The sequence below is a fragment of the Vipera berus genome, assembly GCF_964194415.1.
Source record: "Vipera berus genome assembly, chromosome: 3".
NCBI classification, from domain to species: Eukaryota; Metazoa; Chordata; class Lepidosauria; order Squamata; family Viperidae; genus Vipera; species Vipera berus.
In genome coordinates, this window is record NC_138204.1 from 96,789,308 (window position 1) to 96,814,432 (window position 25,125).

Genomic DNA, 25,125 nt, shown 5'->3' on the forward strand with positions numbered 1-25,125 from the left:
GTTTCTTTCTTTAAAAAAAAAATGGAGAAAAAATTCTACTCTAGAAACTTGTTCCCAAAAGTAGCCAGATAAATGGAGCATGACTTAAGCTTAGTCTTTTCATCTGTAATTTGGAATATTAATAGTGATTAAAAACACTCATCACGGAATCTGAACGTTAATAGTGGTAAAAATGCTTGCCTCCATATTATAGTGTCCATAATTACTTCACTTCTTTTTTTTTCCTACCCAAAGGGGAAAAATGCCTTCTAGCAGTTTATTTGCAGTTATTTGCAGTTCAGTACTCTTTTTTTCTTCTTAATTTACCACTAATTTTCACATCACTAGAGAAATATCCAACAGATACTGTAAAAATGTTATTTAAAGGTTGCTTTCACAATTCAGAAAAGGTACTTGAATAGCTAATAAAAATTGCATATCCTTAATGTAAAAGCATTTGCAGGCTTGATTATACCTTTTAATGAAATTGTAAATTTGGATTATTCCTACTTTACTGACCACTAGATGGCAGCCTTTCTACATATACTGGCAACTACACAAAGTGGTAGAAAAATAGGAATTTTTCTTCTACAAAATATTTAAAAACTAAAGATTTTAGTTGAAGTTTGACTGGATAGATATAGTTCATACACTATTAGAAAAACAAATATTAGCAATTTTGATGCAGAAGTGTAAGGATTTAGCTAACATCAAAAGTTTAGAAAGACAGAACTTTAATATGCAAATAGTTTTACAGAATCAAATACTAAAATGCTCTGTTTAAACAATTACTTTTTAATAGCTTAGAAATAACATATTGGCAACTGTTATCTATATATCAAAATAATTTAATATGCATCAATGATTTTTTTAAAAAGGATTATTTTAAAGACTGCTGCAAATTTACCATACTTTGAGCTGTTTATTTATTCTGGCTTTGGCATTAATTGCTGTCAGTTTAATTAAAATAAATTCTATAATTAAAAGTAAGATGTAGGATAATGTCCTTGTGTCCAGCCAACATAGTTATCAACGTAATCATTTTTATACAAGGTAGGAGCATTTAAACTGGCAGAGTGACTCCATCAGATCCCAGGAACGACAAAAGATATCTCTGTTCCAGAAGAGTGAAGTGCTAGTAATAGCTAGGATACTGCACAGAACCCTTAAACTCCCAGGCCTCTGGAAGAGGAGCCAAGATTGAGGAATACACATTTTTTAAAAAGGAGATTAATTCTAAAGATGACAAATTTAAACAACACTGTGAAGAATAAGAGCATGTCAACGATAATGAAGATCTTAGCAAATTAAATAAAGTACCTTTCCAGTTCTGTTGCAGAGCTGTGAAAGAGTGAGAGAAATAAGGTATTAATGTATTTTGAGATAATTAGTGAGAGAACCATGGACTGAAGAACAGTCAGTAAGTCTGGGATCACATTAAGGCTGACTTCTTCCTTGAAACAATTATTAGCATGCCGAAACTCATTTATTTTGGTCATATGGTACAAGCAGTTCATTATAAATTTTATTTATTTATTTACATTTATTGGGCATTCAAATCCAGTTCTCTCTCTCTCTCTCTCTCTCTCTCTCTCTCTCTCTCTCACACACACACACACACACACACACACACACACACACACACACTCACATAGTAAGATTGGTGGAATTAGAAGACATGATTGAAAATGAGCAAGGATGATGAATGGGTCAAAGAGATTACAGAAACTGTTCTTGTAATAGCTGGAAACTATGCAGCCCAGAGATTGGATTTTGTGTTGCAGTTTGGGTGACCATATAAAATATGATAAATAAGTAAAGATAGTCAGCAGAAATCAAAATTAACTTGATGGCACATAACTAACTAGCTAAATGTAAATACCTACTGGAACAAAATCACACACAGCATCAAGGCGTAACAACAGGTAAAATTACCTTTCACATCTTACATTATATTTTGAAATATATTTGAGTCCAGCAAATTTACTTCCAAGTAAGTATGTAAATAATTCCATTCTACTCCATTTAGCTTTTCAAACTTCTTATTGGCCATGTGCTTCTACAAATATATCTGTAACAAGAGAGATGATCTGATACTAGCTTTTCTTGTTCTTTTATACAGAATACCTGTAAAATCCCTTCATTTTCTACTTTTAAAATCCACAAGAGTGCAGTCTTGGCTAATAAACTACAGTTTATTTATTACAATTCTACTGAGTGTGGTAGAGACTGGTTAGCTTTATTTTATAGCTTTGATTCTTTGCAGAAACATAATGCAGGTGACATCATCATTATTATTGTTACAGTTAATAATTATACAAATATGATTGTGTTTTAAGAATGCTGCATTGAATGCCTGGGTTATTCCTTTCATTTTTACTACGTTGAGTTACGAAAGTCACTCAGTTATCCTACTCAAGCCAACAGTCACAAACACAGAAGAGGGGCAGCTTGTTCTCAGCATCAGGAATAGTGGCTAATAGTACTTTAACATGGCCTGGGAACCTAAATAGCAAATTCTCATAACTCCAGTTGTCTTCTGATCATCTCAGTTAGCATTCCACTTTCGAGAAAAAACTTTATTTTAGACCAGGGGTCTTCAAATTTGGCCCTTTTATGACTTGTGGACTTCAACTCCCAGAATTCCTCAGCCGGGCATGCTGGCTGAGGAATTCTGGGAGTTGAAGTCCACAAGTCATAAAAGGGCCAAGTTTGAAGACCCCTGTTTTAGACACTCCAAATCCATGCTTCTTCAAGTAAAAAAGCAAATATATCTTTTTGGAAATTTTGAATTCTCTTTCAGTATCCTCATGCTGCTATAAGCTTCTTGTTTTGTAAAGAAGCTGTTACTATTTAGGGAGTGACTTATACTTTCCATGGGTAATTGTATTCCATTTAGGGAATATATATTCTCCAATATATATTTGGGGAATATGAATTCCCCAATATATAGTTGGGGAATATGTATTCCACTTGGGGAGCAGACCAAATGGAAAATAGAATATAAGGACCTGAATATGCATTTCCTTCATCAAATTAATTGCTCCTTACTATCACAACATCTTTTTCCCTGTTACAAAACCTTATTTTCTTCTCCTATACATAAGAATATTGCCCCAAAGACCTTATCATCTGAACTTTGATACAAATACTTTATATCTCTAGATAAAAAAAACAACCTTTTCAATGAATGTTAATGCAAAGAGCTGACTGATTCTTGCCTGGAAGGGTAATGTTTTCAAAATGCACAGTTGCAAGTTAAATTCTCAACACAGTTATAATGTTATGTATTGGTAAAGGTATTTTATAACCTATTCAGACAACTTAAAATATATATTAGTTCCTCCATATTTTCATTTTTGCTTGTAGTTACTAGAAACAAGTTATTCATCACTGTTACAGCAATTACTAATAAAGTATTTCTCTGTCATATTAAAGTGTTAATACATGTTATATGTTTTAACTCAATGGAATGGTTTCTCTGAATCTCTGCAGAACATTTATCCCATTATAAGAGTCTGGTGGCACAGTGGTTATAATGCAATATTGCAGGCTAATTCTCCTGACTGCTAACTGCCAGCAGTTTGGCAGTTCAGTTCCCACTGGCTCATGGTTGACTCAGCCTTTCATCCTTCTGAGGTTGGTAAAGTGAGGACCCAGATTGTTGGGGGCAATATGCTGACTCTGAAAACTGCTTAGAGAGGGCTGTAAAGCACTATGAAGCAGTATATACTTCTAAGTGCTATTGCTATAGTAATTAATTAGCTTCCACCAACAGGTGGCTTAGAAGAAAAATGACAGAATTTTAAATACTTATACAAAATCACGAGCATGTAACACAGAGATGGATGGATGTATTGGAAAGAAATACACTGCACTATTCAAAAAGTTTTAGAAATCAAATTTGAAATGAAATAACATTTCATTTACTCACCTGATATTATTAGAAGTATAACCATATTATCTTCTTGGAAAAATGTTTAGGTTATTCTCCAGTCTGAGCATAATTACTGAATTAACTCATCCTGCCAACATGAGATTCATGCAGTTCAGGGCCAAAGACTGTTATTCTCTTGCTCTATCAAAATTGGAGAAGGTAAGAAAGCTTCACTACATTATAATAAATATATGCAATTTATTGATTCTCAGACATAATTGCCTTTTTTAATTTGCTCTGGAAACTGATAATTCAAAATGTTCTATGCTTAATCATTAGGACTATTGATATAATTGTGAAACACCTATGGAACATGATTCAATGGACTGCTGGATCAAGTAGTAAAATTACAGATAGGAAACAAAAGAAAAGCGGCCAAGAATGAGTCTGTAACAACTTCTTTACTAAAAATAAAACTAACAGGAGACAATTTGATTATGATTATAAATTCAGTAGTTCAAGGATTTAAGTGGCAGAATTAGTGTGCGGTGCTAACTGTGACAGAGTGGCTACTTAACAAGAAAGGATACTATTTGTAATCAGCAGAAGCCAGTAGCACAATACACTTTTCTAGACCGAACTTCTTCCCTTATTCTGGAAAGCAAATGATGCACACATTCTGTATGGTGCCAGAATTAAACCTTTTAAGAAATTAATTTTATTGGACTGCTATGGGTGGAAATACAAATGAGCATAATTTAGTAGCTATATCTGGAAGCTTCAGCTAGTGCAGAATACAGCAGCACAGACAGTTTCTAGATGAACATATTATATATACTACCTTTGTTCTGCAAGCTGCATTAGTTACCACTTTCCAGTCCAATTCAAGTTGCTAGTTTTGACCTTTAAAGCCCTGCATGTACAGAGACCATACACTACTGTAACATTAAGCTTAAATACCAGTGAATTACATATCTATTTCAAAAATAAAGCTGTATAATTAATACAATATGGACATGGACACAGAGAGACAAATAAGGAATATTTAGATATACTGAATATAAATGAGATTCTTAAGTTTCAGTCTTTTCTAACAATTTAAAACCCACTGAAGTAGCTGTACCAAATTGTTGTAAAATATACAAAAACATCTTCTTAGTAATGAAATGGGAATCATTTAAAATCCAAGCAATGATTTCCTGGGGAAATGTATACTAACCAAAAAGGCACTTTTGGAAAGTCAAGAGTATACAGATTTAATAACTGTCCATCCTTACCAGTGGATCTGTTTCATTTAAAAGAAAGTGTAAAGCATTAGTAAGAACAAAACAAGAATAGATTGTCATATTGAATCTGAAGTTTGAGAAAGATATCTTTCAATAGTCTCAGACAGAATCCTGTGCTAGTTCCTGAAATAATGTTGGATGCATTGCTTATATGCCAAAATATAAAATGGCAAATTCCCAGGGAGACAACATATAGCTAATGTCTATTCAGACTCTGTTTTAGATATAAATGAATAAAACAGCATGTCTTCTTGAAGAGATACTACCTGTTATTTTCTCCATTTATAAGTATGGAACCATGTCCAGCCCTTCCAATTATCCATCAATCAATTTAAGTACAATTAGTACACTTATACTGGAAATCTTATTTGGAGATCATTATGATAAATTTGAAAACATTTTAGAAGTTGAGTATGCTTTCAGAGATTTTACCAGTGTATAAGGAGCAAAATGGAAAAGGCCAGCATATAGCAGAATTTAATATGTGGCTAAAGGAGTGGTGTAAAGGAGAAGGCTTAGTCACGATGTCTGTAGCTGGTCCAATGAAAAAATGTATAAAAGAGATGGTCTGCATCCATCCAAGAAAGGGACTGAGTTACTTGGCAATAAATTCACAGCTTTTCTAGAGGAACATTTGAACTAAACAATGGGGACAGTGAGTAAATTGATACAGAACATCACTGTCCCCAGCAATCTAAGAAAATAGGGGAAGCCAGGCACCACACAAGGTATGCAGCAAGTAAACACAGGGTCAGTCATAAAGGACTCAAATGTCTATACACCAATGCACAGAGTATGAACAGTAAGCAGGGTGAACTAGAAATTCAGGTAAATGAGGGCAGATATGATATTGTTGCCAATACGGAAACATGGTGGGATGAAACCTACAAATGGAACACACAGCTAGAGGGATTTAAACTATTTAAAAGAAACAGACTAAACAAAAGAGGAGGTGGAGCTGCTCTCTATATAAGAAATAACTTTATCTGTACAGAAATAGAGCACAACAATGATGAAAACTGTAAACTTGAATGCATTTGGGTCAATATAAAAGGGGAAAAATGACATTGCCATAGGTGTATACTATAGGCCACCCAACCAAGCAGAGGAAATAGATGAACTTTTTGCTAGTCAGCTAACTAAGGGGACTTTAATTACCCTGATATCAACTGGGAGACAAACTCTGCACCAAGTGGAAGATCAAACAGATTCCTGACAAACCTAGCAGACAACTTTCTCTCCCAAAAAGTAGAGAAGGGAACTAGGGGATTAGCCATATTGGATTTAATTCTCACAAACAGAGATGAAATGATAGAATATGTCAAAGCCACAAAAACCTTGGGGGGAAGTGATCATGCAATATTGGAATTCAACATTCTGGAAGCACAAGCAATAGAACACAGCCAAACTAGAGTCTTGGACTTTAAAAGAGCTAATTTCAATAAAATTAGAGAGACCTTGGGAAGAATTCCATGGATGAGAATCCTAAAGGGGAAAACAGCTCAAGAAGCTTGGGAAATTTTGAAAAGTGAGATAATAAAGGCCCAGTCTAGAGCAATACCAACAAAGAAAAAAAATAACAGCTCTCAAAAGAAACCAGCATGGCTGCATAAAGAACTCTCTGATAAATTGAAAGATAAAAAGGACAAGTATAAGAATTGGAAAGAGGGGCACATAACTAAGTCAGAATATCATCAAATAGCCCATGCCTGCAAAGATGAAGTGAGGAAAGCTAAGGCTCAAAATGAACTAAGGCTTGTGACAAAAGTCAAAAATAACAAAAAAAGCTTCTTTCAACATATAAAAAACAAGAAAAAAGTTAAGGAAATGATTGGTCCATTAGTGGGGGAAAGTGACAAGAAGGTGACAAGCAATAGGGAGAAAGCAGAACTATATAACTCGTTTTTTGCGTCTGTCTTTACACAAAGGGAACAAACAGTCCAACCTACCAAAACCAGTGCCATAAAAAACAGAATAGAAACGCAAGTTAAGATAGGCAAGAAAATGGTAAGTGAACACCTGTCCAGCCTAGATGAGTTCAAATCACCAGGACCAGATGGATTACACCCCAAAGTTCTCAAGGAACTGGCAGACATGATCTCAGAACCACTGAACTATATATTTCAAAGATCCTGGAGCACCGGGGAACTACCAGAGGACTGGAAGAGAGCTGATGTAGTTCCCATCTTCAAAAAAGGGAAAAAAATAGATCCAGGAAACTACAGACCTATCAGCCTGACCTCAATACCTGGGAAGATTCTGGAAAAGATAATCAAACAACAAATCAGCGAACACCTTGATGCAAACAAAGTCATCACTAAAAGTCAACATGGGTTTGTCAAAAACAGATCATGCCAGACAAATCTTATTACATTCTTTGACCAAGTGACAAAATTAGTGGACCAGAGGAATGCTGTAGATATAATTCACTTGGACTTCAATAAGGCATTTGATAAAGTAGATCACAACCTACTACTTGATAAGATAGAAAAATGTGGGTTAGATAGCATCACCACCAGATGGATTCGTAGCTGGCTGACAGGCCGTACTCAGCGTGTGGTCCTCAATGGAACTGCATCTACATGGAGGGAAGTGTGTAGTGGGGTGCCCCAGGGCTCTGTTCTGGGCCCGGTGCTCTTCAATATCTTCATTAACGATTTGGATGAGGGGATAGATGGGGAACTCATCAAATTTGCAGACAACACCAAGCTGGCAGGAATAGCCAATACTCCAGAAGATAGGCTTAAAATACAGGAGGATCTGGACAGACTCGAACACTGGGCACTATCTAACAAATGAAATTCAGTGGTGAAAAAAGTAAGGTTCTACATTTAGGCAGGAAAAGCCAAATGCACAGGTATAGTATAGGTGGTACCTTGCTCAATAGTAGTAACTGTGAGAGGGATCTTAGAGTCATAGTAGACAATCACTTCAATATGAGCCATCAGTGTGCTGCAGCTGCCAAAAAAGCCAACACAGTGCTAGGCTGCATTAACAGAGGGATAGAATCAAGATCACATGAAGTACTAATACTACTTTACAATGCTTTGGTAAGGCCACAAGTGGAATACTGCATCCAGTTTTGGTCACCATAATGTAAAAAAGATGTCGAGACTCTAGAAAGGGTACAGAGAAGAGCAACAAAGATGATTGGGGGACTGGAGGCTAAAACATATAGGGAACAGTTGCTGGAATTGGGTATGTGTAGTTTAACAAAGAGAAGGATGAGGGGTGTCATGATAGCAGTGTTCCAATATCTCAGGGGCTGCCACAAAGAAGAGGGAGTCAAGCTATTCTCCAAAGCACCTGAAAGCAGGACAAGAAGCAATGGATGGAAACTAGTCAAGGAGATAAGCAACCTAGAACTAAGGAGAAACTTCCTGACAGTTAGAACAATTAACCAGTGGAACAACCTGCCTCCAGAAGTGGTGAATGCTCCAACACTGGAAGTTTTTAAGAAGAGACTGGACAGCCATTTGCCTGAAATGGTATAGGGCAGACATGTCAAAAACAAGGCCCGGGGGCCAGATCCGGCCCGCAAAGTGGTTTCATGTGGTCCGTGAAGCCATCCTGGAAACAGTGAGGGAACGGCCCCCACTGCCTTGGCCCTGGCCCAGAGACCCTCCTTCTTCCAGAGACCCCCAGATCTGTCCCACTCCTGCCCAGGCCCCCATATGCACTCTTGATGAGAATGATGTAGAGCTGGCCACGCCCACCCAGTAGGCCATATGCACTCTAGCCACGCCCACCCAGTAGGCCACGCCCACCCTGGCCATACCAACCCAGCCCCCTGAGGGCAACCGCAATGCTGATGCGGCCCTCAATGAAATTGAGTTTGACATCCCTGGTATAGGGTTTCCTGCCTGAGCAGGGGGTTGGACTAGATGACCTCCAAGGTCCCTTCCAACTACTACTACTACTACTACTACTACTACTACTACTACTACTTCTTCTTCTTCTTTCTTCTTCTTCTTCTTCTTCTTCTTATTATTATTATTATTATTATTATTTTATTATTATTATTATTATTATTATTATTATTATTATTATTATTATTATTATTATTATTATTATTATTATTATTATTATTATTATTGCTGGCTTCATTGAAGGAAAATCAATGTACATTGTATATTATACCATGTGGTTAAAATATGGCCAATTCTAGCCATTAACTGCATGGATGCTTTATTGACTGAACTTAGTATTTCACACAAATTCTAAACATAGATTTTGATATAAATTCTGACCTTTTACAATTAATACATCTGCTGATCTGAAATTTCTATAAAAACACTCAGCTTTGAATAACAATTATTTATAGAAGCTGATTAGATTTACTCCAACTTTAAAAATGATTAAATAGGGTTTTATTCAAAATAGTTTTGATTTTCCAAGCTGGCTAATTCTACTCCCAGGATGTTCATCTAGTTCAGATTGGGGAGAAACAATTATATAACTATAACTATTTCTCCCAGCCTGAATCCTCTCCATCCACAAAAGATGATTGTAGCTTTATAATATAATGTATTGTAATATAATAATAATGTTTAATATAATCACCCATCATTTTAGCCTCTTTATGCGCAATTTATATGTGTGTTTCTCAAGTACTTTTATCCGCCTTCTTGACATATGCAGATTATATCTTCTCAAATGATGCCAATAAGATTAAACTAATAACTCATGTGCTATTACACTGTTTATATTGGAGGAATATTTTATTCAAAAATATCACAGATCTCTTAGCTAAGACACCAGGAATGACTAAGGCCTATTATCTATAGTAGATATCAAATTCTTGCTAGACACTTAATGTCCAAAAGGCAACATTTTCTTCTGAAACATGGTCAATATATAAATTGATTATATATGAATGCTTTTTGTAAATATATGCTGCTTCTCTGTGTTCCATGTACTGTATGAATCAATTATTGAAATAAGTTACTTACTTTTACATATTGCCATAACTGACAAAACTGACAAAACTAACATCTGCAAATATTAATGTACAGTAACTGACACCATTATTTTGCTCACAATGTAAAAAAAATTCTTAATAGTGAGCAAAATAATGGTGTCAGTTACTGTACATTAATATTTGCAGATGTTAGTTTTGTCAGTTTTGCCATATTCTAGGAGAAATTTGATGTGAGTGTCAGGACCCACTTCAATCCCACATCTTAAGAAAGCAGAACTCTTAGAAACAATTTCTCCCAACAGGAACTTTTATTAAGAGTAGTTGATAGAAGGCATAATAGATAGGATCTGAGATTTCTTACACAGAATGATAGGTTAAGGTATCCCCAAGCAAGAAACCACCCCATAGTTTTCCAGCCAGTATGGGACGGCCAATCCCCAGGTGTTAGGTCCATTGTGGGAAGGGGGGAGATAACATTGGCCTGTCTCCAGTTCATACAGCAATGTCAGGCAGCTCTTCACATCTTCCTCTGAGAGTGTAGAAATAAACCAGGCACAGAGGTTACATTCCTTATTCCCTGCCTTGTTCTAGCTGACAGTTTAGGGAGAGAAAGTTCAGAGAGAGTGATAGTGCAGGAAAGCAAAATGTTACTTTGTAGTGGATAGAGGAAACAGAGGCAATAAATGAAAGCAAAATGTTACATTGTAGCGGATAGAGGAAGCAGAGGCAATAAACCCGCAGCACATCCCCCCTCCCCCTTGGAAGTATGGCAGAATACAGGGAAAGGTGAGATTTGATTTTGGGTCATAGGGGATAGATAGAAATGAAATATGAATGGGGTCTGACATCCTGCTCCCCTTAAAAATAGGAGAGACCCACCTGTATAGAAAACAAAACAGGTATAAAGGTTAGTGGGGTTTGTTGGGATATTCTGTATGATTTTTTTTAACAGTTTGGGTGCTCTAATGTGACGTTTGTGGACCCACTCTTTCTGTGAGGATGAAAGGTATTGGGTTGCCCCATGGTATTATCTAAAATTTAGGATTTCTTTTATTTTGAAGTGTTATCCAACCATGATTGGAGGTGATGGAGGGGGGATTTTTGGCTGTAAGGGCAACTATTGTTCTTGTTTCAGCAGACTGCAGTGAAAAATTGGGTGTATTTGTCTGAGGTTCTTTGGTAATTCTAATTCTAATGTTACTGGGTTTACGATTCTTTTAATTGGAAAAGGTCCTATATATTTTGACCAAGTTTTTTAGAGGGATGTAGGGATTTTAGGAATTTTGTAGACAAATATACCATTTCTCCTACAATTAATGGTTTAGGTTCAACTCAAACATCGCTTGGCATTCTGTTGTCCATTTCAGTGGCTGGCTAGGTCTCACTGAGTCCCCCCCCTCGTTTTTAACAGGTTCGTGATGGGCAGGGCTATCTGGGCGAACGAAGGGATGAATTGGCAATAAGAATTGGTGAATCCCAGGAAGCTTTGCAGTTGCTTCCTTGTGCAGGGTTGTGCCCATTCGAATACTGCCCTGACCTTCTCAAGGTCCATTTCAATGCCCTGTGAGGATATGCGATAACCCAGATAGTCTATTTTTTTCCTGGTGGAATTTGCATTTTGATAGCTTGGCATACAGGTGGGGAGTTTGCAGCTTCTTTAAAACTGCTCTAACCAGTTTGACATGCTCCTCTTTGGACTTGGTGAAGATAAGGATGTCATCTAAATAAACCAGGATCCCCTTGAACAGGTGCTCCCTTAGCACCTCATTGATTAATTGCATAAATACTGTGGGGGGGGGGCTTGCAGTCCAAACGGCAAAAATTCTACTTACTCATCAACTGAAAAAATAGTTCAGTGTTTCTTGGTTGGGATTGTGTTTATTGATGAATTTTAAATCACCCCACCTTTTCCAGTTACCAATCACTGGTGGAACTGCAGTTCATCAAGCTTCCTAGAATTCCACAATGAAATGCAATTAAATATTTGACAGGAAATTGCTTTGTGTGATATGATGTGCAGCTGACTGTTAATTCCTGAGCTAGGTTTTTGCAGAACAAAGGCACTCCAAAATGCAACTGTTGCCTGCAGCAAAAGTGTATAACCAAAATGGAAAATTGACTTGGTGGCTTAATGAGCTTCTGAAGCAAGAATTCCCTAAGTCAGAAAGAGAACTCCATCTGCTGCTACAGCTGTAACTTCCCTCTTTGGAAATAACTAAACAATTACAGTTGACAACTGATCAAGTAAGAGCCTTTTTGTTCAGCAGAAAAATGTAAGGAATCATATGCCCAAAGTCAAGCTCTAACTTTTCTGGTTGCTTCATACCAATTAAAGTTCAAGTGAACCCCCTCCCCATTGTTTCTGTGTATGACTAGGAAGATAAATATATTCCAGGAAAGATAGGGATTTTATTTTTTATTTTCTGCTGAAAATGGGAACTGGCTGTTATCCTATACTGTATACTGTAGCACGGGTGTCCAACTTGGCAACTTTAAGACTTGTGGATTTCAACTCACAGAATTCTCCAGCCATAGTTGAAGTCCACAAGTCTTAAAATTGCCAGGGTTGGCCATCCTTATTATACAGAGTTAAAGTATTCCAATTGTGTTCAGTAGGATAAACAGTTATGGCCTAGTACACAACAGTGAATATATTATTTCATTGAGATACAGTTGATGATAAGTTACTGATTATGTGAAATAACTTCAATGAAATGAAGGGAAATTAAATTTTTTCCTGTACTTTCAGCTCTGTGTTGCTTCAATAAACTCATGCAGGAATCATAAAATGATAAGCAAATTGGTATGAATCAACCTTAACTTTTGCAGGATTTTTAAAAATAGTTTATAATGCACTCAGTTTAGGATACAAAGTCATTTCCATAAATATGAGGATTTAGTTGATTGTTATAAATAATTTCTGTGCCAACCCATTTATAAGACTCTGGATAGCTTCCATATGTAAAACAATCATAAACAAGCTGTTAAAACAGCCATTATTTTTTTAAAAAAATAAACTCAGACAGTAAGACAGATGTAATGAAATTTAATGAACCTGGAATGGGAATAGCTATTTGCAAAATACTGCTGAACCCTAACAGTTGTATATTCTTTCTATAACTGGCAAGCAGGGAAAAACATTTCTACCCTGTCAAGGGGCTATTAAAAAGATGATTAAAAAAAAAAGCTTTAGTGTATTCACAGGTAAATGAAAGTATGAATATCCAGTTTCCAAGATAGATATTTTCCTTTCAATAAATCTGACTAATGAGCTCTTTGCATTCTTGGTTGTGAGCAGTTAGTATAGGCTTGATAGCAACAGCAGCCCAACTAAATTAATATGTTATATATTATTTTTGTATGGTCTGATAGAAACTCACCCTTCTACCCAATGTATATATTTTCCACTAATTTTTGGAGATAGAATCCACAGATTGAAGGCTAATGAAGCATTTAAAAAACCTAATTTTCTTCATTCTGTTTAAACATCTATTTTGAGAATTAAGTATTTTTAAGGAATGGGAAGTTCTTTTTCTTAATCAAAGAACAAATAGACATTCCTTCCCCTTTACTGGGGATTTGGATGAATTATACCACCATCTTTTTATATTCATGGCGGTATCAATATGTATGATAACAGGAAGACGAGAAAATATTTTGTTCGTGTTACATACCAGGGACTAGATGCAGCTTAAATTATCACACAATTGCAGTCAGCTGGAAGGAAAATTGGTGATCATAATAGGTCAGTGTTAAATGCTGGTCTGATTTTCAGGTTTATTTAGGGCAAAATAAATTAAGGTTGGAGATAAAAATTAAGAAAAGGGAAATCTAATCCTATTGTTTAACATTTTCCTGGTTTGTACCAACTTTGTACATGTTGCGTAGTGGATTCTGGAGAGCAGGAAGGACGCCGAGACAATGAGTACAGCATAGCAGCTCTTTATTAGGTGAAGAGACTGTACTGGGGAATAGGGGTTACCTACGCCCTTTATATACCTGGCCAGGTACACATCCAACCAATCAGGGTGAACCTGTTTCCTGCCAAAAACTGATCCCGGCCACAACAGTTTCGGTTCAGCGCCACCTGGTGGTATCTGTAATGCCAGTACTCACGGTGTTCCCTTAAGCCCAATACATAACACCCCTTACCCCTTTAAGATCAAAGAATCATCTCTATATACAGGTGTATACATACATAATTTGACAATAATGACACGCCCCAGAATACAATGACCCTCAGCCTCCCCTCATTTGCGCACATAGTCAGTGAGGTAAGTGGGTGGCCTGTGAGTCCGGGATGAACGTCTTAGGGGTTCCCCCATATCCTGGACGGTAGGGTCAGTGGTTAAGTCCTGGCTGACCATTTCTGGTTGACCCACCCCAGAGTCTGACCCTGTGGCAGGGTTGTCGTGGCGGTCCTGGGCCTGTTGTTGTCCGGGCCGGACAGGGCTCTCTGGAAGCAGTTCTGGGTCAGTGAGGTCCTCCTCAGGCTCAGGTTCTGTTGTTTGTTGGTAGGGGGGATTTGATGTTGATGATGGGTGGTCTTTGGGTGGTTGCTCTGTGACCATTCAGGAAACCGTTTCCTGACCTGGTCTATGTGCCGTCTGACCTGACGACCCCCCTCCACCCCTACTACGTAGGATAAAGGCCCGGTTTTGTCAACCACCACTCCCGGAATCCACAAATGTCCCAGACCGTAGTTCCTGGCCCAAACCAAGTCACTAGAGTGTAATTGCTTAGGGGTTTTGGGTTGCTCTGTCCTGGAAGCCACTCTGTCGGGGTGAAGTCTGTCCAATTCGGTGATGAGGCATCTGCCCCAACGAAGTTCTGCTTGACTCTCCCCCATGGCTGTGCATGGTGTAGTGTGTTGGGATAATAGGAATTCCACCAACCTATGATGCCAGTCACCGACGATGATGCGCCTGAGTGCGTCCTTGGTCGTTCTCACCATGCGTTCAGCTTGTCCATTAGTCGACGGGTGGAAGGGCGCAGATGTGATGTGTCTAATCAAATTCGCTGTCATGAAGGCCTGAAATTCAGCAGTGGTAAATTGAGCCCCATTATCTGATACCAAAATGTCAGGCAGACCATGTGTGGCAAAAAGTCCCCTCAGCACTTGGATTGTTTTGGCCGTGGTCATCTTGGGGACTGGCACTACCTCCAACCATTTGGAGTGGCTATCTACCACTATTAGGAAGAGCTGTCCCTGGAATGGGCCAGCGTAGTCTATGTGGACCCTGGACCAGGGTGTATGTGTTTCCTCCCATTTGTGGACAGGCACTTGGGGCATCTCGGGTCTGGACCTTTGACAAGTGTAGCACCCGTGTACCTGCTCTTCTATTGCCTTGTCTAACCCTGGCCACCAAAGATAACTCCTAGCTAACGCCTTCATTCAAACTATGCCAGGGTGCCCCTTGTGTAAAGATTGTAGGACTCTAACCCTCAGTGTGTCTGGTATGATGACCCTACTACCCCACAACAGGCATCCTTTATGGGCAGACAATTCATGTCTCCTTACGAAGTACGCCTGGAACTCTGGGCCTGGACTCCTATCTTGCCACCTTGTGAATACCCAAGACTGGACCCTGCTCAGGATTTTATCTGATGCTGTCTCAGTCGCTATGTCCCTTGCATGAAGAGGGCATTCTGGTAGCTCTTGGATTGCTAGTATCTGTGCAGCAGGTGCCGGATCTGGTTCTGTGGTTGCTAGGGGTAGTCTACTTAACCCATCCGCATGGCCCATTTCTTTCCCTGGTTTGTGAACCAGCTTAAAGTTGTGCTGATAAGAATATGGACCAGCTAAGCATCCTAGGGGAGAGAATTTGGGGGGTTTGTTTGACCGTGGTGAATAACCCTAATAGCGGCTTATGGTCTGTGAATATTGTGAATTCCCTACCATACAGGTAGTCGTGGAATTTTTTGACCCCAGCCACTATTGCCAGGGCTTCCTTGTCTATCTGGGGGATGGGTTTGGATTTTATTGTTGTTTTAAATGTATTTTAAACTATTGTTATAACTTGGGCATTTCGTTTAATTCTTTCTTAACTTTTGTATTTTTGTATTTTTATATATTTGCCCTGTTCACCGCCCTGAGTCCTTCGGGAGAAGGGCGGTATACAAATAAAATTATTATTATTATTATTATTATTATTATTATTATTATTATTATTATTATTATTATTATTATTATTATTATTATTATCATCATCATCATCATCATCATCATCTGGGCGTAGTTCCTCTCTGCCCCTGACAAGGTTCTGGAGTAGTATGCGATGGGCACCTGTTCCCCATTTCCCTCTAGATGGCTAAGTACTGCGCCCACTCCATAGGGTGAAGCATCGCAAGCAATGCAGATGGGCTTTGTTTTGATGAAGTGGGTGACTGTAGACTTGTTTGAAACCAGGGCCTTTAAGGTTTGGAAACTTTTTTTGTGGACATTGGTCCAGCTCCATACAGCTTTCTTATCTAGGAGCCTGTGCAAAGGCTCAGCTATTGCTGCTTTGTGGGGTAAGAAAGAATGGTAAAAGTTTAGCAGCCCAAGGAAGGCTTGCAGTTCAGCCTTGTTCTTGGGACTGGGGTCCATCTTAATTGCCCTCACTTTGGATTCTGCAGGGTGGATCCCACTGTCATCTATTTTAAACCCCAAAAATTCTGTGGATGCAACCCCAATGCTGCATTTGTCCCTTTTTAATTTGAGACCTGCAGAACGAAACCTACTTAAAACTGCCCTCAGTCTGTCTGCCAGCACTTCTTCTTCTGCAATGAGGACATCATCAAAATAAGGGCATACCCCTTGGATGCCCTTAAGAGTCCGCTCCATTACCTCCTGGAAGATTCCTGGTGCTACACTGAAACCAAATTGCAGGAGGTTAACCCTGAAGTCTCCCTTGTGTGTTACTATTGTTTGTGCTTCTGCCGTTTCCCTGGTAACCGGCAGCTGCTGGTACGCCTGCAAAAGATCTAGCTTAGCAAAAATGGTGCCACCTTGGAGGGAAGCGAGAATGTGGCTGACCGTTGGGACCAGGTAAGCGTGTTAGTTAAGGGCCCGATTTAATGTACACTTATAGTCGGCGCAGATCCTGACCTCCCTGTTAGTTTTGAGGGGGGTGACTATAGGGGTCTCCCACTCTCCCCCTTCTACCGGCTGTAGGACCCCCTGTTTGACTAGTTTGTCTAGCTCTCTCTCTATCTTGTGTTTGAGAGCAAAGGGAACTCTCTGGGGTTTAATCCTAATGGGCAGGACACTGGAATTTAATTTAAAGGAGATGGGGGGGCTCGGTGTACCTGCCTAGCTTGTTATTGAATACGTCTGCAACTCTTTGCAGACGGATTCAATGCTATTCCCCTGGGTCCTATGGATGCCTGATATTACTATGCCTAGTGCCTCAAACCAATCTAGCCTGACTAGACTAGTTCTCCGGCCCTCAACTACAATAATATCCAAGTGTCCTTGGAACCTCTTAAACTGCACTGAAAAGGTGGCCTCCCCCTTGATTTTTACTGGGGCATTTTGGAAATCAGTGAGGATAATGTTGGAGGGGCTCAATTTTACCCACTGCTTGCTCTGGCCGCAAATAAGTTTTAAAGTCTCATACAAGATGACTGAGACTGCAGAGCCGGAGTCAAGCTCCATTTTATAGGGAATGCCCTGTAAATGGACGTCCAATTTAAATTTGGGTTTAAGTGTCCAGCAGGCCCCAGTTCAGCAGATGGCCCTCCGGCTTTCGAAAAACCCTATGCTGGTCAGTTTCTGGGCCCCGGTACCATTCCGCGACGCGTCCTCCAGCTGTAGCTCGTGGAGGCCCTCTTGGAAATGGCTACGGCAGACCACTGTGATGTGGCCTGATTTTCTGCAGGCCCAACACGTGGCCGACTGGAACTTGCAGTTTGTCTGTGCGTGGTCTCCGCCGCAGCCTGCGCATTTCGGGAACGGAACTGCCTTCCGCTTGCTCTCCTGGCTTCCTCGTTGTCACTCATTGTTCCGGCCTCCTCCGAACCTGGTCGATGCCGGTCTCCTCTGCTTCTCCACTCCCGCTGTATGCAGCATCTTCGAGGTGGATGGATCCTCCTGGGCTGCTGGGTCGGGGGGTCTGGACCGCTTGCCCCACACCACCGGCCGCCTCGTTGGCCAAGATCTTGTCCTGAGCATCTTGGAGGGTTAGGTTGGGCCTTGCGAACAGCCTCTGTTGCAGGCGCTTATCATGTAGGCCGCACACGAGCTGGTCGCGCAGCCTCTCATCCAGATTGGAGAACTTGCAGAGGTGGGCAGCCTCCCACAAGGCCGCGATGAACTCCCGACACCGATTCGCTCGGCAGTTGGACCATCTGTTCGAAATGGAACCACCAGGCCAGCTCAGACATTCATGGCTTGAAATGCCCGTTCAGCTTCTTGGTGAGGTCTCGGAATGAGATGGTCTTGATCGTTGTCAGTGAGCACAGGCTTATGGCCAAGTTGTAAATGGTGGGCCCGCTTATGCAAAGCAGGGTCACTGCTTTCAGGCCATCTTTGGCGATCTGGTTCGCCTGGAGGAAATTTTCGACCGGTCCCAGGTGAGAGTCCCACCGTTTGGGGTGACGGATGTTGAATTCTCGGGGCTGGCCAATCCATGCCATCTCTGCATCCAGCTTCCGTGAATCCTGCTCCACCGATGTGGCCGCTAGCATGGTGACTAGCCGGTCGTCGAGGGGGGGGGAAAGATGCCTCTTTCCTCCAGCAAGCAATGCCGTCCCCTAGTGACTTTCAGCTCTTAAGGTGAAGCAGGATCCCATCCTTGTCGCCACTGTTGCGTAGTGGATTCTGGAGAGCAGGAAGGACGCCGAGATGATGAGTACAGCATAGCAGCTCTTTATTAGGTGAAGGGACTGTACTGGGGAATAGGGGTTACCTGCGCCCTTTATATAACTGGCCAGGTACACATCCAACCAATCAGGGTGAACCTCTGTTTCCCGCTGAAAACTGATCCCGGCCACAACAGTTTCAGTTCAGCGCCACCTGGTGGTATCTGTTATGCCAGTACTCACGGTGTTCCCTTAAGCCCAATACATAACAGTACAGCTGAGTGTCAAAGGAAGGAAGGGAGGGAGGGAGGAAGGAAGGAAAGACCCTTTTGTCAGATACATAAAATGATACCCTAAAATTGTCAACAATGAGACAATAAGTAATTAAATACAAATATAAATGGGGCTACAGTATTATTACTGTTGTTGTGAGGGAGGGTTTGCAATATGTTACAGTAAATTTTGTAACAGTTAAAGAAATTCCAGACCACATTTTACTGCTTACAAATAAACTGCAAAAATGATAGGCAATTGTTTAAGTTAACTAAAATGCAATTAGTATTTACCGGAATATAATTCTAAAATGAAAACTAAGGTCCACTCCTATGATTTCAGGAGTGTGGCTATTTCAAAGTTTTATAGTTTGATACGGATATCTTTTTCTCTAATCAGAGATGTACAAACAGATGGAAAGAAGCCTATTCTTAGAAGGAAAATTCTGGTCTTTCCAACTCCTACCAGTATGTTAAAAGAAGTCCAGCAAATAAGTGATTTTTCTACCCTGGTAGCCTGATTTCAGAACAAAAGAAGTGCTATTGGTTTATTATTGGGAGAGGCTGAGTATTTTTAGAGTATTACAACAGCCCCAGACATAGTGCAAATAATCATTTATTACTTTACAGCAGTCAGAGAGGAAAACTTTAAAAGAAAACAAAGTAGAATAAGCAAAAATGAACATAAAAATAAAAAGAAACATGTCCATATTTTACCATAGCTCTTTTGCCTCACTTCCCCCTCCTTTTTTTACCTTTGTAAGGATCTCCTGCTCTTTGAGTAATGTAGATGGGATAAAATCAAATTCATTGTGGAATATTGTAGTTTTTTATTTTGAAATTCACCAAAAAGAATAGAGGGCAATCCAATTTTTCTTTAAAAGAAAATGCTGTGTAATATGGTTCTAATATTTGCAATTAAAACTGGATTAATGTTTATTATCAACTAGAAAAAATGAAGCTTGCATTAAATAATATTTTCTGTGAAGTTCATTGGTTGGCATTTAGTTCCAACTCATTGATTCAATTCCATGTATGATCATATTCCAAAAGCTTGTATGATTAATAACTGCAATGAAAAAGATAAAGAATTACAACCAAAAAGTATGAAGGTACATAAACTTATGCAAATCTTTAATCTTTCAACATGTACGTGACACTTAATTTTTATTTAAATATGAGTGAGGAAAAGATTAAATTTCTTTAGCTGTCTAGAAAGAGAATAAATGCCCATTTGGAATATGTGGTCATAAATCTTGATACTTGCATGGAAATCTCATATGCTGTAACGAATCATCTATTCAGAATTTATATTTTATGAATGTATGAAAACTTTGTTTCTGGTTTGATGTGATTAAAATTTATACGAAGCATGGTTGTCTAATTTGTTAATCCAAGTAGACTCTGATTCTAGTCTTCAATCTTCAACTGTAATTAACAGGCAGGTTCCCACTTTGTTGAATGCTGTTGATGTGACCATTTTTTAAAAAAAAATTACAATAGTAGCTAAGAAAACAGACCTTTCAGGTCTTGACCTCTTTCTGTTCTGAAGCAAAACCCATCATCAACTATTTTAAGACCATAGCTGGTCTTCTCCAAAAGCTTAATAAAATATAGATAGCAAATTGATAGCTATAAACTAGAGCAGGGTAACTTGCATAGATAGTCTTATTTTCCAGGCTTCAAATTCCTGGGGAGTGTGTAGCTGCAAATATCATTCTCTCTCTGTGTGTGTGTCTCTCTCTCTCCCTGTCACATCTCTCTCTCTCTCTCTCTCTCCCCCTCCCTCCCTCCCCCCCTTAAAGAGTGTTTCCCAATTTTCTTTGTCATTTGAGTCTTCCAAGACAAGAAAGTTGCCAAACTGCTATATAACATACATACTTTCATCTACAAGGACTTTCCTCTTTAGAAATAATTCAATTCAAACTTTTGAAGGCTTTCTTTGGAGTCTGCTAATCTGTTCATAGCTTGGTGACAGAATTTGTTTCAGGAGAAACACAGATTTGGATAAGCAAGATCACTTACTGGCTTAAACTGACAAGTTTAATTCTTATGAGACCACTCGATAACTTTCATCAAATTGAAAGAAGACCTTGGATATAAAACTATACAACTGTGTTGCATTCTCTGGATTTCTGTAAAGTTAAATATATTGCAAAATGGCAAATGATAGATAATGTTTTATAGAGAAATAATGCTAAGAACCCAAAGATATAAAAGCTAAAGAAAACATTTTTCTTGGATAAATTTCTTTATTAGAATGAAGAGTTTGCAAAATACCACAAGGTTTCCGTCTTAGCTTGTTTTAATACCTGGCCTTTGTCCTTACTGGAAGGAAAATAGTGATATATTTACTTTGCATGTGTTTTCTCCCTTCAAGTACAATTGCTATTGTGTCACATATGCTGTTATGTCATCAAATATATCCATAGCTAACTCAAGATTATATAAATGTTTCAGTTTATTAACTGTTACAAATTGATTGTGGTTTGGGATCATATTCTTGGTGACTTGTTTCCTTATCGTGGACCATAATAAATTTTCTGATCTAATCTGAATCTGATAATAGCCAGTGTAATTACAATATATCCCTTATTCCAAAAGCAAACAATAGATTTTTGTTTCATAATGAGGACATTTGCTTTATACTCTTTGATATACAGAACTAAAACCACAACCAAAAAGGCTTTCATACTGATAAATTTCAGATTTGGTTTTGTAATTAATAAAGTGGTTGAACATGTTAATTGTAATATGTTTAAGCAGTCAAATGCCCTATTTTTCATGTTTTCATTTGATTTATCATAGTTACTTTCCATCTTTGGGTATAATGTTACTTGGGATCAGCCCAGACGGATGACTAGTTTGGTGGTAGTGTGTTACGGTTGCAATAATATCTTACTATAACAGACAGATACAAACTGGAAGGCAAATCAATGTATATGTTAACATTGTTTTCAATATTGTTAAACTCTGGAGAATGATTTTTATTTTTTAAAAAATTATAGTTTCTTGCTCATAAGTTTTTGCAATAAAATATATTTCATGTACTACAATATTGGTGTCAAGAACAAATGGATTGAAATTTAAAATTTCTCAGTGAAAGATCCTTAGGGAAGTCTTTTAAACAAATCTCTTACACTGTATATTAAGTGTCAATTTAATTGAAATGTGAAAATATACAAAACAAGCCCCTATTCAGGAGATCATTAAAAGAAAATAGTGTTGTGCTAATAATAGATAATTAATACAGGAAACCATAACCTTTGCTTATACTCAAAGGATTCCTCAGTGGGAAAACTACAACTTTTAAATCATTAGCTATGTAATATTTCAGGAAACTGAAATGTTTTCGCATTTCTGTTATTAATTTTACAGCCATTACTATCAAATGGTAAGAAAGCTTATTTAAGAAATAGCTGGTCTGCCATTTCCAGTCTGTTCTTCAGAAGTATAGATGTCCTTTCTCTGTTGCAGAGATTGATCGTGGAGGCTTATAGGTCTTGTTTATAGCTAGTGATGGGATTCAGCCAGTTCGCACCACTTCGGCAGAGCCTGTAGCTAATTTTTTGTTGCCCAGGCCCAGAATGGACTTCCAGAAGTGGCATCCACACAGAGAACTGGCTGTTCACATATTTGAATCCCACCACTGTTTATAGCCCACATGAACTGAAAGAGGTAACCATGCCAAGATGCTGATTCAGCAAGGATTCTCCTGTGGAGAATCGGCAAGTATTGAGATAGAGAAACCACTGCTCATGACATTGAAAGTATTTGCTAGCTCTTTGCAGACTGGAAAGTGGCATAACAACAGAGCCTTGGTGGAGCAGTGGGCTAATGCCTCCTTAAGTAACACCAGCTGCCTGCAATCAGTGCAGGTTCGAGTCCCACCAGGCTCAAGGTTGATTCAGCCTTCCATCCTTCCGAGGTAGGTAAAATGAGGACCCAGATTGTTGGGGGCAGTTAAGCTGACTTTGTAATAATGCCGCTTGGGGTGTGTGTGTGTGAAAGCCCTAATAAGCAGGCATGTACATAGAATGAAGGCTACTGCTAAGCTTGTAAGCCGCCCTGAGTCTTCGGAAAAGGGCGGGATATAAATGGAATTAAAATAAAAAAAAATATCCTCATATGGTGAGCCTCACAATAATTTAACTCATGTTGGAATTTGCTTTGTATCACACTGGTGGCATGACTTCATATAAGTGTGCACAAGTGTCCTATTTTGTTGTTTATTTGTTTCAGAAGATAACTCTCAAAATGTTGGGTCCTGGAAGCAAAGAAATGTTCTTGAGATACACCATTACTGCCTTGAGTAGTGAATTAATGCATTTACAGTAAGGACTAAGGAGATGTTTGCTGTGGCAGTGATGTTTCCCATCGACACCCCCCCAAGTGCAATTTATTTAAATGTTGCCAATGTCTTTTTGTCTCTTTTTGTTCCTCCTCTCCAAACACCTTCTCCCCTCTCCTCCCCCCCCCAATTCCCTCCACACATTTCACTCTGATGTGAAACAGAAAGAACGAGAGAAAGGTTCTAACCTGGCATTCATGTTTCGATTGCCCTTTGCTGCTGGCAGAGTTTTCAGTATCAGCATGCTGGATACCTTGCTGTATCAGGTACTGTGAAGGATAAAATGTATTCTTTTTTAAAAAAAACCCAAATCGTTTTGATTTTCTGAAGGATCACTTGGGTTCCTGTGTTCTTAAGAATACCTCTATCAGCCATGTTAAGCCAGAAAGAGGGAACTCTGTTTATCCCTGTTTTCATCAGGAGCTCAAGACAATGTGCAGTGTTCCTTCCTCCTATTTTTCTCCTATTGGACTAAGAGAGAGCCTTGTCCAAAGATGCAGAGAGAATTTTCTTTCCTCTGGGTAGCCTGGAATGGGATCTCTCCACTCTTAGTCCAATACCTGAAAACCACTCTTATTGCATGACTGTCTCCAAGCTTATAAATGCTACACTTCATTTTTGTATATTAGAAGTATAACTCTTGGGATTTTCCAGTAATAATGAATAATTCCTAATGCTCAGTCATGTTGTATATTTGTTTAAATATTTGAATGTGCTGTGTAAACATACTAGTGCACCCATGGAGAAATCATACATATATATGTATCATTTTTTAACTTCTAGGATTGCTTTAATATAGCCCAATATATCTATACTAATAAAACTGCAACCAAACAGCTATCTCGTTCCAGCATGTGAACTAAACAGGAGACTATTTTTCAAAAATTAGGGTCAGGGGAACAAAAGCTGGGCATGCAACACAGACAGTTTCAAGATATTCATTTTTCATCACAGTACTTACCACAGAGTTAATGAATATGCTGCTTCTGAGTTGTGCTTAGGGAGCTATGAGATTTCAAACAACCCCATCATAGCACATCTAGACTTCAGATGTTTGGTGCCATTAGCAATAAAAATGATGCTGATTTTTTTTTCCTGACCTGAGTTTCATCTCTGAGAAACTAAACTGTATTCTTATATTTTCCAAAGCTGATTATTTGTTTAAATGGAAACATTTTGAAAAACAGGAGCTTATCAGTTAAAAAAAACCCTATAGTTTTGAAAACTAGCGTACAAGTTTTACTGCACAGAAAGACAGCTTACTCCACACAAACATTACATTCATGAGTCTGGGCCTCTTATCAAACTGCATTAACACATAGGGCTTTTTTCACCATTTTAAAAAAAGTACAAGAAAAAGACAGGTCTAGGATATAGTAGGATTGGATTAGGCCCAAGGCATTCACCATTTGACTATGTATTATTTCCCTGACTTAAAAATAGTTCCACCATTCCAACAGGGAAAATCTATCTGGCTTTACACTTTGAAACAACATTTTGCAACATTCTTGTAAGCCAATCAGGTCTCCAATCCCTTGTTCTTTTTTTAAAAAAAATGTGTTTACTTCCATCTAGTATTATTATACCAGAAACTACCTACTTTTTCTTGCAGGCTTGTTTTTCAATTAAAAGACGTTGACTCATTATTCAATTAT

At 38.7% G+C, this 25,125-nt stretch overlaps 1 protein-coding gene across 3 annotated transcripts in view; it reads left to right on the forward strand.

The window, feature by feature from the left end:
* Window positions 1-25,125, forward strand: part of KCNT2 (potassium sodium-activated channel subfamily T member 2) — a 251,327-nt gene that overhangs the window by 218,086 nt on the left and 8,116 nt on the right. For all 3 annotated transcript variants that reach the window (XM_081322303.1, XM_081322304.1, XM_081322305.1), the window contains 2 exons: window positions 3,964-4,075; window positions 23,635-23,736. In XM_081322303.1, the coding sequence (XP_081178429.1) occupies window positions 3,964-4,075; window positions 23,635-23,736 (214 nt within the window). The remainder of the gene's footprint in view (window positions 1-3,963; window positions 4,076-23,634; window positions 23,737-25,125) is intronic.